Source organism: Sporobolomyces koalae, assembly GCF_050403365.1.
Source record: "Sporobolomyces koalae JCM15063 DNA, S_koalae_JCM15063T_v1_ctg9, whole genome shotgun sequence".
Classification (NCBI taxonomy): domain Eukaryota; kingdom Fungi; phylum Basidiomycota; class Microbotryomycetes; order Sporidiobolales; family Sporidiobolaceae; genus Sporobolomyces; species Sporobolomyces koalae.
In genome coordinates this window covers 492164-507657 of record NW_027481762.1, presented here as the reverse complement: position 1 = coordinate 507657, position 15494 = coordinate 492164, and the positions used below count along the sequence as shown (strand labels likewise).

Sequence of the window (15494 nt, the reverse complement as noted above, 5' to 3'; positions counted from 1 at the left end):
ACACCGGTCAACGTCGTTCGAGCACCAGCGAGAGTTCACGGGAAAAGCTTGGACGTGTCTGCACTATTCCCAAACTTTGAATCAACCTTGCCAACGAGGACGAGGCCGGAAATTCCAACGATAGGGATTTGTGCTTGTCAATGAAGTGATAATGAAGACCGAGAGAGAAACCAGTCAGTCAGCAAGGAAATGGTAAGGTTCTTCAGACTCTAAGAACCAGCCTTCTTGAGCCAAACATTCCAGTTCGAGTGCACTTGCATAGCATTGCAAGCATCGCTCGGCAGGACTCCTTGTATTCTGCGCACGCGTTTACGAGTGGTTAGAGCAAAACAAAAGTTCGACAGTGATCAGAGCCCAAACACCGAAGAACCTCGAGACAAATCTCCTTTTGACTCATCAGAGGACGATGACAATGATTAAGGGTATAGTCTACGAACGGCGGCTACGTAATATACGGACAGATGAATGTGTAAGAGAACAGCAACGAATTTATCGAAAGGATTCTAATGAGCTATGCGGTTCCGTTTGCGCCTCTTGGACGAGGATGCCGATGAAGGGAAGGGTCAGGGACAGCAACGGGTATCAGTGGACATAATGAAGGTATTGGGGATGTGATGGAGCCGTAGACAGAATCAGCTTAGATATGAATGAGTATTTCTTGATGGCAAATTGAGGGTTTGAGCTCAAGGGTTTTTTCTTTCTTCAGCGCGAGGATTGTGCCATCATGGGACCTGGATTTGAACCGAAATCTCCCGAAGCCATTCCGTTGCCGCTTTGGCCGTAGAATGGATCGGAATCTCCGCCAGGCCCCATCACTGTTGGAGAACGATCGAGAGAGCATGTTCAGTTACTCGTCGGGCAAGTGAAAGAGAGAATGTGTGAAAACTCACTGCCGGTTGCTTCATCCTCGAGTCCCTTTCTTCTGCCTCTCCGGATCGCAAACAATGCGAGCAGAAGGAGCAAGAGGGCACCAAGAACTGAACCCACGACGGCGCCAGCGATGCCTCCGGGAGACAGCGCATTGTTCTGCTTGAGATTGGGCGAGATGGAGCCCGGGACAGAAGTTCCAGACGAGAGGGCAGGATCGGAGCTCGAAGAACCTCCATCAAGGGAGGAAGTTGAGGAAGAAGTGTTGAGAGACATTGTCGAGGAAGCATTGTTCAGGGCAGAGATCGAGAGACTCCCTAATGACGAGTACGAAACGGTCGAAGTCGGAGTCGGGGAATTTTCATAACTGTCAATCGAGCGAGTCAGATCTCGAGAAGGAAACGGCGCTGGTGAGCCATGTATCGACAGACCTGATTACGACGACGACTGTCACCTGACCATTCTGTTGAATCTCGGTCGTGAACGTTTGGCCTCCGCCTTGACTTGCGACCTGAGATCCTCCTCCGACATAGCTTGTACCTGCGCCGCCCTGCGTGACCAGACTCGCTCCAGTTCCATACACTGTAGTCGTCTGTACTGGCGCCGCCGTCGCCGTCGCCGTCACATACGTAGTTGTGAAAGCGCCACCGCCGTTTCCTCCAGTATAAGTCGGCGAGAGGTAAGAAGTGAACGTGGTTCCTCCCTGGTTGCTGCCACCGCCTCCTCCTCCATCACTGTATCCAGTGCTGCTGCTGCTGCCCGCATTCGTCGCAGTTGGGAACCCGGTCAAGAACGAACCACCTTGCCCTCCCGCTTGCGTACCTGTCTCGAACCCATCGACAGTCGTAGTCGTCGTCGTAGTCGTCGTGGTCGTATCCGCATACCATTCGCGACCTTGAGCTCCCTACTCGAGATCCAAAGATTAGATCGATCGTTCAACGCAAAGAAAAACTGTCGCCTTACATCGTCCCAACGTTTCTTGTGTCGATTCCGACGTGATTCCACTGTCCGTTTCTGTGCACTTACGTCCATCCTTGCGGCTGTTTTTTCACGAGTGAGAGATTGTTGAGAGAAACCACGCGGGGCCAACTCGAATTCGAATCTTGTTTGTGTGGGGGGGAGCGGAAGCCGCAGACGACGATATCGAATGTCGGGCTAGTCGAAGTTTTGGGCGCAATACCGTCAACCAACCACGGTCGCACAGAGTCGAGATCAAGACAGCAAAGCAAAGAGAAAGAAAGAAAGAGAGAGATCAAAATCAAATCAAAAAAACATTAGCGTCCGGGCTGGGCAGTTGTAGTTTCAATTTTGGATCCTCGCGCAACCTCTGATTTCACATCATCCAACGCCTTCAAAGCCAGAACTGTAACAACCATGTCTCGAGGAGTTCCTATGAACCTGATCTTTCCGGATCGATCGAATTCCGGAATCTCAAAGAACCACGATGGACAACGCGTGATCGCAGCTTCTCGTCGTCCCGATGGCTCGTACGCACTTCCCCGCCCATCCACTCTTGGAAGCGCGTTCCTCCTGAGTCAGACGAGTTGCTTTTCGATGTGCGTGTTTTGTAGGCTACGACAAGAGATCAAGATTCGACCTGGATTCACTCCTCAAGAAGATGTCACGTTGTTTCGTTCCCAGAAACAACTCGAACTCGATCATCATCGACAGACGAAAGGGACCGTACCTGGATTGAGACCGAATCCACTCGTGCAACAAGCTTTGGCGAACGTGTCGGGATCGGGAGCAAGTCAGGGCAAGAGTGCGAGGAGGAATGCAGCGAAACGCAACAAGGACAAACAGGATGGTGAATCGACTCGAACAGCAGCAGCAACGACCAAAGTCAAGGATAGTTGGGACGATGAAGAAGATGAATCACCCTCTAGTGCAGCAGTTGAATCCACAGTGCCTACCGCTTCCACTACAATGACGACGACAACGACAACGACAACAGAGACAGCTCCGACTGAAGATCCTGCAAAACGACTACGGAATCTGAAAAAGAAACTGAAGCAGACTCAACAGTTGCAAGACAAGGTGCAAGCTGGAACGAATTTGGAACCTGCCGAACGTGACAAACTCGACAAACTCGAACAACTCGAAGCCGAGATCGCCAAACTCGAACTTTCGTAAAAACCCTGGTACATGTGCAACGAACGACCACGCCGAGACAACCAAGAAACGGAGTGGTTCGACTCGACGAGGGATCGGCAACCTTGGTTTCGGGACTAGCAACACGAATTACAAGCCGGCAATTCAAAGGCACGAACAACGAAAAAAAAAACCTCGCACAGTAAGAGAAAAGGAAAGGGCGAGACAAATGAAGAAGGGAAAGACGAGGGGGGGTATCGTTTGATCATGTGCAGGGTGAAAACATCTGAAAGACATGAGGACAAAAAGTGAAGTGAAAGGAGAGACAAATAGAGGGCGCGAGCGAAATCCGCCAATGTTTTTGTTTTCATAGAGGCATGTTTAGAAGAGCAAATCATCAAACCCGTTGCCACTTGGTTTCGTACCGTTCGAGCTTGGAGCAGAGGAAGATCCCAAGTCGAGCGACGCAAACGCATCGAGTCCTCCGCTCGAGTGATTGTGCGTTGTCGAGGTCGTTGTTGGCGTCACGCTCGAGAAGAGATCGTTCGTGCTCAACGACGATGGAGCAGTCGTCGAAGAAGGTTGAGGTTCCGAAGCTCCAAAGAGACCGAGTAGGTCGTCGAGAGGGTTCGAAGACACGTTCTTGGCAGAAGGAGGTGCAAACAAGTCTGCCGAAGCTCCACCTCCCCCGGTGAGACTGTTGCCGACTTGATCTTCCTCGTCATCGTCAAAATCGAGCAACTGTCGTTTCCCAGGTTGAAACAAGATCAGCATGGACACGTTGACCAAAGATTGAGAAAAGAAAAAAAAAAACCCTACGTTCTCTGCTTTCTGTCCAGCCATGACGGTCGCCAATGCCGCTTCTTTGCTCGTCTCGTTCGCACGTGCCATCGTACTCTTCGACATACTCGAGATTTGGTCGGCTCCAAGTTTACCTCCAGCGACGAACGCTTGGGTGGGTTTGTGGTACACGGCCGAGAGACAACCCAGTTCAGAAATGAGTTCGTCGAGCAACCCACTCGGTACTGAAGTCGTTGGCAAACTGATCGGTGGTCGAGACGCGAGGATGACGTTCTGTTTTTTTCGCGCGGTTAAAAGAAAAGTCAGCTCAGGTTCGACAAACCTGAGTGTCAACGAGGAAAAAAAATTACTTTGGCGACTTCGGTATCAGAACTCAACAACCTCCATTGAATGTACGCTCGATCTCTCAAATCTGCCGAGTCGGCACCTTTCGTCGCGAGTTCCAACACCCTTTGGACCAACGCTTGTGCCTCTTCAGGACGAGTCAAGAACAGTTTGACGACTGCCGTCAACGTTTGCAATTGGACTGGAACCGGTTCGTCTTGGTACGAGTCGAGGAACGTCGAGATGAGTTCGGCCGCGTTCTCGATTTTGGCCGAGTACTCTCCCAGGATCCAAATCAACGAAGATTTCGCTTCCGGTTCGTCGAGTTCTTCCAACGATGCGCACAGAGTTGGAATGATGCCTTCGTACTGGTGAGGGTATCTCCGGAAAATGTCCTGGTCAATCAATTCTTGGTATCAGACCTTTATTTTTTGCGCAAACACGGTAGAAGAAGAAAAGAAGTTGACAGACTTTGATCACGACGATCGACTCTTGCACGACATAACTGACCCGAGTCGAGATGAGGTCGAGCAAGACATTGACACATCGTTCCGCTGCCGCTTCAATCTTGACGGCACATTGCCCGATCGCTCGAATCGATTTCCTGACGAAATCGACATCGACTTCGGATGCGTACTCTTTCAGTTCCGACAGGAACGTGTCGACGTTCTTGTCCTCGACGAGTTTGCTCATGATGGCGAGTTTCTCAACCTTGACGTACGGCGGATCGTTGTACTTGCAGAAAAACACTCGCATCTCGTTCGAAAGGGCTTGGGGACGTTTCTGGAGAATCAGGTTGATGTTGCGCAATGCAACCCATTGAACTTCTGGTGCAGACGAGACGAGCGTGACTGAGACCAAAGAGAATCGCGTGAGTGAGAGGTGGTTCACGAGGGGCGAGAGAGGGGGGACAAGTTTACCGAGAGGAGGAGCCATCTTGCGCAGGATCGAACGAGCAAAGTCTTCCCTCGTGATGCGTTCCAAGTGAATCATGACGACTTTGATCGCCGCGAGGACGACGGATCCGTTCGCGTGTTGGAACTGAGGGATCACACGTTCGCAAATGTGTTCGGCCTCTTTCTCGTCCTCGGCGACATACTTGGCGACTGCGCCCAAGATCGCGATCCTACCCCATTCTGTGCACTCTCCCAACGCGACGAGCAGACGCGAGAGGGTGTTGGAATCGAGTGCAAAGATGGGAGAACTCTCGTCCGATTCCTGAATCTCGGTGAGCGCGAGGACTGCGTTCGCGACGACCTGTGCGATAGTCAAAGGGGGGAGAGCCATGAGCTCGCGTCTTGAAAGAAGAGATGCGATTAAAGTCATACCATCGGGTTCGAGTCGGTCACCATTTCTTGGAGACTCTCGATGAATCCATTCTCGATCGCGAGGCTGGGCCGCATGTCGTACAACTTGACGACGCAGATGGCTGCGGTTTTACGCACGTACGGGTTCTCGTCTCGGAGGCACTTGCGCAGGGGGTCGGCGATGTAGTCGAGGATTTTCTCGGCACGCAGACACGACATGGTGCGAATCGCAAGTGCGCGAATCAATGGGTTTGGATCCTCGGTATCCTGTTCAGAGATCCGGAGCGCGGGTCAGGTTCAAGATCGTGGGTGATAGGGAGGGATCATGACTCGCCTTGACAAACGTGTTGACGGCGAGGATGACGAGTTCGGGTTGCGTCTTGGCGTACACCTGGAGGTACAGGTACACGAGTTTCTTCTGTTCAATGTCGTCGGTCTGCATGTTCTTGAGCACGTCGGGGAACAGGCCCGAGACGTCCTTGCCGACCGTCATGCTCGCGATGACGCGTTTGATCGCCTCTTTGCGTGGGTCGCGGTACTGCGAGTTCAAGTCGGCCCGGAGTTCTCTGGAGCGAGAGAGAGAGACGTGTTAGCGGTGCCGCAGTCGGCGTTGCTCGAGCATTCGAGTCTCACGCGTTCTCGCCTCGGACGCGAGGTCCTGCTCTAGTCCGTGTCGCCATGTCGAGCCGAGAGTCACGCGTTGGAGCAAGCTGTGGAATACGAGGCGGTGGAGGCGAGTTGATCTCGCAACTTCGAAAGCGAACTCGCATCAACCACTCGTCCTCCTCGACGCTCTCGCCCTCGTCTCGCTCGCGAGTACGCACACACGCGGCTGCACAACTCGTCCTTACCTGCAACCAGCCGCGAAACCTAGAGCGATGCCTCGAGCGACTTCATCTCGGTTCAACCGCCATTTGCAAGAAGGCACCGCGTCTGCCGCCAACAAGGCCAAGGACAAATCAGGTGATGGACCCAAAGGTGCTCTCAATCCCATCTTCAAGTGCGTCACCTCTCCCTTCCCAACCATCGCCAGTTTGCAGTTCTGATCGTTTGCTTTTCCCTTTTGCACAGCACCGCTTCCCTCGGTCAGCACATCCTCAAGAACCCTCTGTCGGTCCCTGCATTCCCTCTCTCTCAGCTCTTGTGGCACTGGCTGACTTACGACCCTCTCGCTCGAACCCAGAGTCGCTCAAGGGTTCGTTGCCTCCCTCTCTCTCCTTCCCTTGGACCGGGTCGTCTTACTCGCAGGTTCCCCTTGCATACAGGATTGTCGACAAGGCAGGATTGCGTTCGACCGATTCCGTACTCGAGATTGGTCCCGGTACCGGCAACTTGACCGTTCGAATCCTCGAGAAATGCAAACTGTGTACCGCCGTCGAGATGGATCCTCGTATGGCCGCAGAGTTGACCAAGCGTGTTCAGGGAAAGTGAGTCGCGTTCATCCACCCCAAATACTTTATCTCCATGGGCTCAAAGCTCACGCGCGTTTTACCGTGACCAAAAAAAAGGCCGGAACAAAAGAAACTCAACATTCTCGTAGGAGATTTCATCAAGACTGATTTGCCCTACTTTGACGTGTGCATCTCCAACACCCCTTACCAAGTAAGCGCGTCTTTTCTTTTTTCTCTCTCTCTCTTTCCAGGATTGTTGTTGACGCATCTCTCTCTCTCAGATCTCGTCCGCGATCGTGTTTCGATTGTTGTCACAACGTCCGATCTGTCGAGTCGCAATCCTCATGTTCCAGCGCGAGTTTGCCATGCGACTCGTTGCCCGTCCAGGAGATTCCTTGTGGAACCGATTGAGTGTCAACGTTCAACTGTACGCCAAAGTCGATCACATCATGAAAGTCGGTCGCAACAATTTCCGTCCTCCCCCGTTGGTCGAGAGTTCGGTCGTACGGATCGTACCCCTCGATCCTCCACCTCCGGTCAGTTTCGAAGAGTTTGATGGGTTGACTCGAATCGCCTTCTCGCGCAAGAACCGTACGATTCGGAGTTCGTTCCAAGCGAAAGGAGTCGAAGGCGTGTTGGAGAGCAACTACAAGGCTTGGTGTGCTCAACAAGGCAAAGTGAGTAACCCCCCTCTCTCTTCCATCGATACCCGTAATTGAACTGACTCGTCGCTTGTTACCAAAAACGAAAAAAGATCATCGAGGATGGGTTCGACATGGGCAAATTGATCGATCAGATTCTGCAAGAGTCTGGATACTCGGAACAACGAGCGTCCAAAATGGATGTCGACGATTTCTTGAAACTGCTCACCATCTTTCACAAATACGGTCAGTTTGAATTCAACCCTTCACGCTGCTTGCTTTACGTTTCTCGGGAACTGATTGTTGATTATGAGGAACGCTTACAGGGATTCATTTCGCTTGAAGAGAAAAACTCTCAAGTTTGCTTCTCTTCCGACGCCTCGTGTTTCCGACAGGGAATCGTTCCTCGTTTCTATCACATGTTGTTATACTATACTACTCGCTCTAGAAGTTACCAAGCTTTTTCTCTCTCTCTCTGCTGTCACGAGAAAGAGGCTTGATGCAGCAAGGTACCGGGAGACGACTAAAACTTAGGTGGAAACTCTCGAGTTTCAGGTTGCATGTCTCTTGTATCAACTATGATTCGGGAACTCCTTTTGGGAGGTTCAGGACAAGAGAGTGCAAGGTTTTCCCAGTCGAAGACCGAGGATGAGAAGCGGTGCAAGCCTCGGTCACAGTACCAATTTTGCTATATACTGTAGCGTAGCCCGACAATAGACTTTTTCTCTTTTCCCTTACAGTACTTCAAAAAGAGACTCGGTGGAGGAAAAAGGGATTCCTGCAACTTTGTCCCATGCCTCTCGAGTCCTCTTCAGTTTGATGCCTCTCGCGATCTTTTCCCACAATTGTGCGAGTCGTCAAGAGTCGTCGAGGGGGAGGAGGGGAAAAGATTTCATCGACGAGGGGCTCTGTGAGTGTCGTACATACGTACTTACAGTCCTGCGAACCGAGGCCTCGCGATTTACGTACTGTACCGAGAGCCAATTTTCCAGACTCGTACTGTAGGCTCTCGGTCAAATATTGAAAGATCGACAGACATCCAAAACACTGACGACAGCACACGCAACTCGGAGCCTTGTGAGGCAAGAAAGACAGAAAAGAAAGAAGAAGAAGAAAATGGAGACCGAACAAGCTTGCTTTGCTCGAAAAGCAGCAACAAGTCCGAGAAAAACCAAGTGTTGAAGTGCGCCAGTTCCGAAGGTTCAAAGCTGAAGCTTGCGACTCGGCGAGGGCTACTGTAGTGAGGTTTGATCAACGATGTCGGTTCGATGCGCAGGCGTTTTTTTCTTTCTTCTTCTCTCGCTCTGACCGAGTTTGGAGACCGAAAACACAACCCGACTTGTCCATGTACGTATGTGTTTGTGTGGTGTCGAAACAACCTCGCGTGGCAAGCTCTGCTCGCCATCTCCCTACATACATTTCCGAAGTCCACCTTTGAAACGATCGTGAGCTGTTGCTTTTTTTTTTTTCGCAGGGTGACAGATCAGCGCTTTTTCAATTAAATCCGAGCAACGAGAGAATGCACAGAAAGCGGAGATGTTGGCGATCGAGAAGCTCGGTGTCAGCCACCTCTTTGCTTTTCCAAAAGCTGCCGACTTGTTCTGCCGTGGTCTATTGCTGGTACGGGACCTCGCAAGACTGGCTACAGTACCGTACTTGTCGAAAGAGTAATGGGTTGCGCCAAAAACCTCGAATAGCAGTGGCGTTTCGGTCGTGGGAAGCGAATCCTGTAGAGAGCGGTCCGTCCGCAGCCTTCTCAAACGCTATTTTCCTCGGGAACTTCCCTAAAACGGATCGATGTGCTCGGCGCAAGTTTCCATCCTGGGTAATGATGCGGATGAGACAAAGGCGAGTCCGCTCGCAGAAAGCCGCCACCTACCCAGTGCAGGAAACCCTGGTCCCTGCTGGCCAGGGCGGATTTTCATTTTCGCTCGCGCTCCTCCGTGTGCGGAAGCCGCTTCGATTGTGACCTCTCTAGTGCTCGCGTGCGAAGTGATGCAGAGTTGACTTGACCGAATTTCTCTCGCGCCAACTGTAGAGAAGAACGTTAACGAAAGCACTCTCTCCCTTCGCAACTGTCCTGGTGCTCCGCCCGCTCTTCGTTCTCTTCTTTCGATACTCGGACCCCAGTCACTCGTTTCAAGCTTCTGGAGGCGGGAGTCGTGATCGTATCCGACAAGAGAACCGAAAAATCAAGAGATCGCCTTTCCCGGTACTGCAACCTTTTGCGAGCTTCTTCTTCTCGCGCTCGTCCTCACGGCGACTCCTACGCTCGATCGGTCTCCGTCGGGCGCACTCGTCTGCGGTCCATGTCGCTCGCTGCTGTCGCTCCGAGCGTACTGCCGATCCCGGACGCTCCACGAATTGGCACGGCCGGATCTCCGTTGGATCCGCCTCTGCCTGCGAACCGTGGACCTCAGGAAGGACTTGGACTCGGCGGCATCGACATGCCCGAAGGTATGAAGGGAACCGTGCAGGCCCTGGAGGACGCTCGAGGTGAGTGATACTCGGCTTGGTGCCCCAACGAGGTGGTGCCGATCTCGCTGACACGCCCCCCTGTCTCTGTCTTCGCGCTCGCTCTCTCGCTCCGTAGCTCAATCAAACGATCGTCGTGTCGATGGACGCTATGCCGTGTTTCAGCAACCGCGCATCCGACATGCCGCCTCAGTCTCGTCCCCGCCATCCTTGATCCCATTCATCAAATCTCTCGCAGCATCCACCAATGCCTCGACGAGTAGCCAGCCATCGGCACCCCAAAACACCTATCGCAAATACTCTCTCCAGTCAGCGCCGTTGAAACAGTCTTATGGTCATGCGAGGAAAGTCAGCGAAGACATGATCTCGTATCCGATCGTGACTCGCACCGATTCGGCTTCGACCTTTACTCCCGATTCGGAACGAAGACCAGCACCGATGCCTTCGACGGTGATCAACGATTCGCAACCGCCTGCGAGCGCAAGACCGACCACCGACCTCGATCAAACGCCCGTTCCGTCGCAACCGCGGAGAACGTCTCGCCCGAGATCTCCACCGCCGCCTCTCGACCTAGGATTCCCCGGAGCATCAAACTTTGCCCACTTCCCACTCAAGAAGCCGATGGGCAGTACGGCGAAAGCGAGGAGGGCTTCGGACGAGTCTTCGACCAAGAGCAAGCTCGAGAAAGCTTCTCTCAAGAGCAGTGCGAGTTCAATCGCGAGCCGGCTCGAAGGACTGCGTATCTCTCGGGTTCGTTTTGTGTCATCTCTCGCGCGACGATTCGAGAATGTCCCAATTGACATCATTGCCCCCAAAAACCCTGCACAGAGCTCGTATCCGTCTTCTTCCCACTACGAAACTTCGGAGGATGACGCTTCGCCCGACCTGCGCGACAATCTACCGACGTTCCCAACCGTGATTCCTGTCAGCCGCGTCCATCGCCGCACAGTATCGGAAGAATCTCCGCGAATTGTTCAGGCAGTCACTTTCTCGCGCGCCAAATCTGCCGAGGATGTCAACCCGTCCGAAGTTCTCAAGCAATCGACGAGAACGTGGAACACTGCTTCTCCTGCCCTCATTCCGATCAGTGAGGTCAAGGCGGCAAAGGCGAAAGCAAACAGTCGACTCCAGGGCGACAGGACCGCAACGAGTTCGCCCGTCCGACGTCTGTCAGCTGTCTCGTCTCGACCATCCTCGTCAAAGCCGGTTGAAGACCTTCCGCGCCCTTCCTCGGCTGGCTCGCTCAACTCGATTGGAATCAGTGTCAAGGACACACTCAACGCCTCGTCGAGGGACATGGGAAAGGCTTCTATGGGACGAAACGGTATCACTATCTGCCTCAAGAGCTACAACAGACCCGAAGATCTCGAAGTGTCGTGGTCGGTCGTGCCGAGGGTCGATGAGGATGGAAAAGCTTACACGCAGTGGGAAATGAAGTTCAGTCCGCGGGTCTCGACACCTACAACTTCCGGGCCCCCTCCTTCGCAACCTCTCCCGCCGGTGCCCATGTCTTCGTTTGCGAGTACCGCCAACTCGAACTTTCTCAACTACCGCATGAACGCGCCGAACCCTGGCTCCGCTGGTCGCATACCCAGGTCGACAGAACGCCCGCAACCGTCGACGATCTCGCCATCGCAGCCTGTGGATCCCCTCGCTGCGGTTCCGTGTTCAGCTACGGTAGACCGTCGACGCAAGTCTTCCTCGACTTCGATTTCGACTTCGCGCTCGGACTCGTTTTCGACTGGAACTTCCTTCTCGTCCGAGTCGAGCCTCGCCTTGCCGACTCCGCCCGGGTTGTCTCACACTTTCGCAAGCGGTCGACGACGCAAATCTTCGACGCCTGGACACCTGCACTCGTCGAGCCACGATTTCGATTCGTGCCCACCTCTCCCCGCCCCCTCGTACTTTGATATCCCGGTCCCGCCGACCAGCTTGACAGAATCGACTTCTCCCTCGCGCACGTCACGAGCCTCGTCGTACAATGCCGGACGAACTCGTCAGCTCTCGATCGATCCTGGGTCGACGTTCATCCCGCGTTCAGCCTCGGTCCCTGAAGTTGGACTTTACGCCTCTGCATCGGTTGGGAACAAGGTCAAATCTCCGGCACGCGATAACCGTCTCGCCCGCTGTCTCCCTCCTACGAGCGAGGCTCATGTCGATCTCGCCCTTCTCGCTTCGGACGATCTCCCCCACAACTCGTTCGCTGCCTCTCGCAGTACTCGCAAAGCTTCGATAGCTCCTCCTGCTACGCTTTCGTTACCCATCCCGACGACCGAAACCGGGTCATTCGGATTGAACCCGACTTCACCTTTCACCCCTTCACCACTCGGTCGATCGTTCGCAAAGACGGTCGGACCTGATTCGGAACAATGTCGTACCCCGACCAAAACTCAATTCAAACCGAAATTGACGACGACTCCTTCTCCTTCTCCACCTCCTCTTGTTCAACCTCCCGCGCTTCAATCGATCCATCAAGTTTCGATGCCCGCGTCGAAACCTTCGGTAGTTGCTCCGACACCGATCGTGGTAGAGAGTCTCGATCCTGCGTATGGACAAGACGGGAGTATCTCGGAAGAACTGTCTCAATTGTCTCCTTCCTTGTCCATCCCAACCGAGTTCAACCAGGGACACGAGGATGACGACGACGATGAGGAGGAGGAGGATGTCGAATTTGACAATCGATTGGCACAATTGAGACAAGGACATCGTATGATGAGTCGTTGGAGTGATACCGAAACGGAGGAAGACGAAGTCGATTCAGCTAAGATCGTTGGGTTGACGAGTTGGGGCAGGATCCCTGATTCGATCACTACCGACGAAGAAAGCTAAACCGACTGCAGTTTCAGGCATTCTCTTTTATCCCCCTTTTATCTATTTAACCTTTTGCCCTTTCGAGGCTGTATTCTGGGTTCCCTTTTTCAATTCTTTTAGATCGCAGATTGTACTTCCTTATTACATATTATAACCTTGTTGTTTGATAAGCTCCTTGTAACGAAACACTGCAGAGTTCCTCAATTTCTGTTTTTGCTTTTCGTTTTTAACAAGTCGAGACCTCTTTGAGAAAGATTCCTTGAAATCCGTTTGGGCCGTAAATCTGCGACCTGGGACGTTGTCTTGGGTGTTCGGGGGAAAGCTTGGAGAGTTGCAGTCATCGTCAAACGTTAGACGATCGTCCTTCTTGATCCTTCGCAGATCTCGTATCGAGTTGGCCCAAGTTCAGGGCTACTCAGCTCGACTGCAGACTACTATCGGTATCGAGCGTACATGGACGAATGGTCAATTCAACGCAGCGAGCGAGCAATTTCACAAGCGTCATTCGCACGAACCTCTCGTTAGCTAACGTTCGCTCCGTAATCTACCGCGGACCTTCTGAGAGAAGAGATTGAGAGCTGGGGAAGAACGTTTCTGCTCTTGCTTTCCTTCTCTTCACTCCACCTCGACCGCCTCTTCCGAATACGGTCTTGGCGGTATCCATACTACCTTCACTTGCGAGTCCTTTCTCTCTCTCTCTCTCTCTCTCTCTCTCTCACTCTCTTGGCGGTCTGTGCCCTACTCCTGGCTCTCGCACCCCTCACACCTCTCGTCGCCGTTCCCGTCCTCATTCTTCTCGTCTGTCGCCATCGCTCACTCTCTTTTTCTTTCTGTCCCTTTCGCTCGCTCCGACCATATGCCCGTTCGTCCCTGCGTCGATCCCGGCTCTCAGGCGTCCAAAGTGATCTCAATCCCCTTCTTCCCGCCTGAGGGACGGACGCTGACACGAGGGTCTCGATAGCTCGCCACAGATGCCGGTCCGAGGACACGTCATGCCGTCCTTCTACGAATAGCCCGTTCCTCTTGTACATTTTCCGGCAGCTATCACCGAGTGGTCACTCAACCGAGTGGTCGCGACTTGCTGGTGCGCGACCACTCGGTGGTAGCTGCCGAAAAATGTGCAACGCGAACTGTTTACCACGCCGCAGCACAAGCACGCGATGAGGGCGAGATCGAAGGCGGCCATGTAGGGCTCGGTAAGTGATCGTTGATCACATTGTAAGTAACGTAAGTAACTCATACCACTGGTATACGACCTCAACAGCTCCGCCTGCCTCCGAGCCGCGACTCGCTCTCAGCCCGAAAAATCGCGCCAAGCTCTTGGAGCAGCTCGGCACCTCGCCATGGCTCAGAATGGCGGTCGAGTCGAGCAATCGCGAGAGACTCGGTGAGTGCGTGGTCGTGTATTTGACAATTTCAGTTTATTGACAGCTGCTCGTCTCGCTAGACTTGATCTACAACGCCTGCAAGGAGCACTGCGAGTTTCTGGAAAAGGTGCCGGAGCAAGAGCCGCTCAACGCGGTTTCTCGACGCAAGCGAGAGTCGTTGTTTGTCGGGCTTCCCGGTTCCGCTTCCGAACAGCCTTCACCTTAGGCGCATTTGGTTCTCAGCGCGGAGGACCGAGCTCCTGTTGAATACACGACGGCGCACTCACCGAGTCCGGCACGATCGTTCCGCTCGACCGCCATTCGCAGTCGTGGCGTGGTGCTCAACTACTCCAAGAGCTGAGTTCGGACCTCCGCTTTGAGTACGAATTGCGCCTAAGGTGAAGGCTGCTCGGAGGCGGAACCGGGAAGCTCGACAAACCACGACTCTCGCTTGCGCAGAGAAACGCGTTGAGCGGCTCTTGTCTGCGGCTTCTGACAGCAGCGGCTTCCTTCGAATGCCTCTAACTCCGTTTGATAGCGACCATAGTTTCTCACAATAGCAGTCTTTGAGCTTGTTTTACGTGCATTTGCATGGGAAGAATCGGAAGAGAGTAACGACGTACTGCTTTACAGCTGCACGATTCGTGTCGGCAGTGAGGACCGGATTGGCTCGCGCTAGGGGTAGAAGCGTGGTGGAAGCTCGAATGGCTCTGTGAACTTCTTTCATGCTGACGATCGAACTCCTGCATGCACCATTCGCACCCTTCGAACGCCTGACAAAAGCGAGTAGCTTTGAAACACGTGGGCGATTCTCTCCTCCGAGTCGTGGCGCATGTCCGGGATATGAAGTATATATGATGGAGGTGCACTTCGCATGTTAGCGCTGGGGAAAGACGAGCAAAGTTGGCCAAATCGACCTTGAGGCCGAGAGCGGTCCGTGCATCGTGCGTCTTCTCTTTCTCCCCTTGTCCGCTTTTTCCGTACGGCCGCTCGAACGAAGCTACTTTGAAACGTGGGTTTTGGAAGTTGCGTTTCAATCGTACCCAATTACTATTCAAACGTTAAAAGAGACGCCTCCGTCAATCTGTCTAGGCGTCATACCACCTGGACCAAGCACTACCACCACCTCGATACATGGTCGAGCAGCGTAAGAGTTATATTAACATCAGAGAAGGAGAGAAATGAGCAAAAGAAGTAAAGTATCTAATATCAACAGAACAGAGCAGTACGATAGCAAAAAAGAAAAGAAATGACAACATTCGATAATCTTGGAGGGTTTGTTCCTTGAATAAGGACAGGATATACCCAGAAAGCAAGTATGGGAGGTAAGAAATACTCGAGGGGTCGAGGTTTTTTCCGAGCTTCGTGATCCAGAAAAAGGGGATCGTTGGGGGGTTTTTTTTGAGGAGAGAGAAGTGC

The 15494-nt window shown here is 53.0% G+C and overlaps 5 protein-coding genes across 5 annotated transcripts; 3 read left to right on the top strand and 2 right to left on the bottom strand.

Moving 5' to 3' along the window:
* Positions 1–702: 702 nt before the first annotated feature.
* On the bottom strand, positions 703–1899 carry JCM15063_002561 (uncharacterized protein; the record flags this gene model as incomplete). Its single annotated transcript, XM_076677661.1, has 4 exons — positions 703–815; positions 891–1234; positions 1299–1771; positions 1894–1899. 4 exons carry the CDS (start codon positions 1897–1899, stop codon positions 703–705), a joined length of 936 nt encoding a protein of 311 aa, XP_076535359.1.
* A 342-nt stretch (positions 1900–2241) lies between these two features.
* On the top strand, positions 2242–3000 carry JCM15063_002560 (mago-binding domain-containing protein; the record flags this gene model as incomplete). Its single annotated transcript, XM_076677660.1, has 2 exons — positions 2242–2354; positions 2439–3000. The coding sequence occupies 2 exons, from the start codon at positions 2242–2244 to the stop codon at positions 2998–3000; spliced, it is 675 nt and encodes a 224-aa protein (XP_076535358.1).
* Positions 3001–3339: 339 nt separating this feature from the next.
* Positions 3340–6070, bottom strand: JCM15063_002559 (adaptin domain-containing protein; the record flags this gene model as incomplete). Its single annotated transcript, XM_076677659.1, has 8 exons — positions 3340–3699; positions 3778–4032; positions 4110–4478; positions 4555–4934; positions 5004–5340; positions 5412–5657; positions 5725–5956; positions 6024–6070. 8 exons carry the CDS (start codon positions 6068–6070, stop codon positions 3340–3342), a joined length of 2226 nt encoding a protein of 741 aa, XP_076535357.1.
* A 198-nt stretch (positions 6071–6268) lies between these two features.
* On the top strand, positions 6269–7765 carry DIM1 (putative dimethyladenosine transferase; the record flags this gene model as incomplete). Its single annotated transcript, XM_076677658.1, has 8 exons — positions 6269–6390; positions 6462–6500; positions 6574–6585; positions 6656–6817; positions 6899–6992; positions 7063–7458; positions 7536–7668; positions 7749–7765. 8 exons carry the CDS (start codon positions 6269–6271, stop codon positions 7763–7765), a joined length of 975 nt encoding a protein of 324 aa, XP_076535356.1.
* Positions 7766–9731: 1966 nt separating this feature from the next.
* JCM15063_002557 (uncharacterized protein) lies at positions 9732–12726 on the top strand (the record flags this gene model as incomplete). Its single annotated transcript, XM_076677657.1, has 2 exons — positions 9732–9918; positions 10016–12726. The coding sequence occupies 2 exons, from the start codon at positions 9732–9734 to the stop codon at positions 12724–12726; spliced, it is 2898 nt and encodes a 965-aa protein (XP_076535355.1).
* Positions 12727–15494: the final 2768 nt, after the last annotated feature.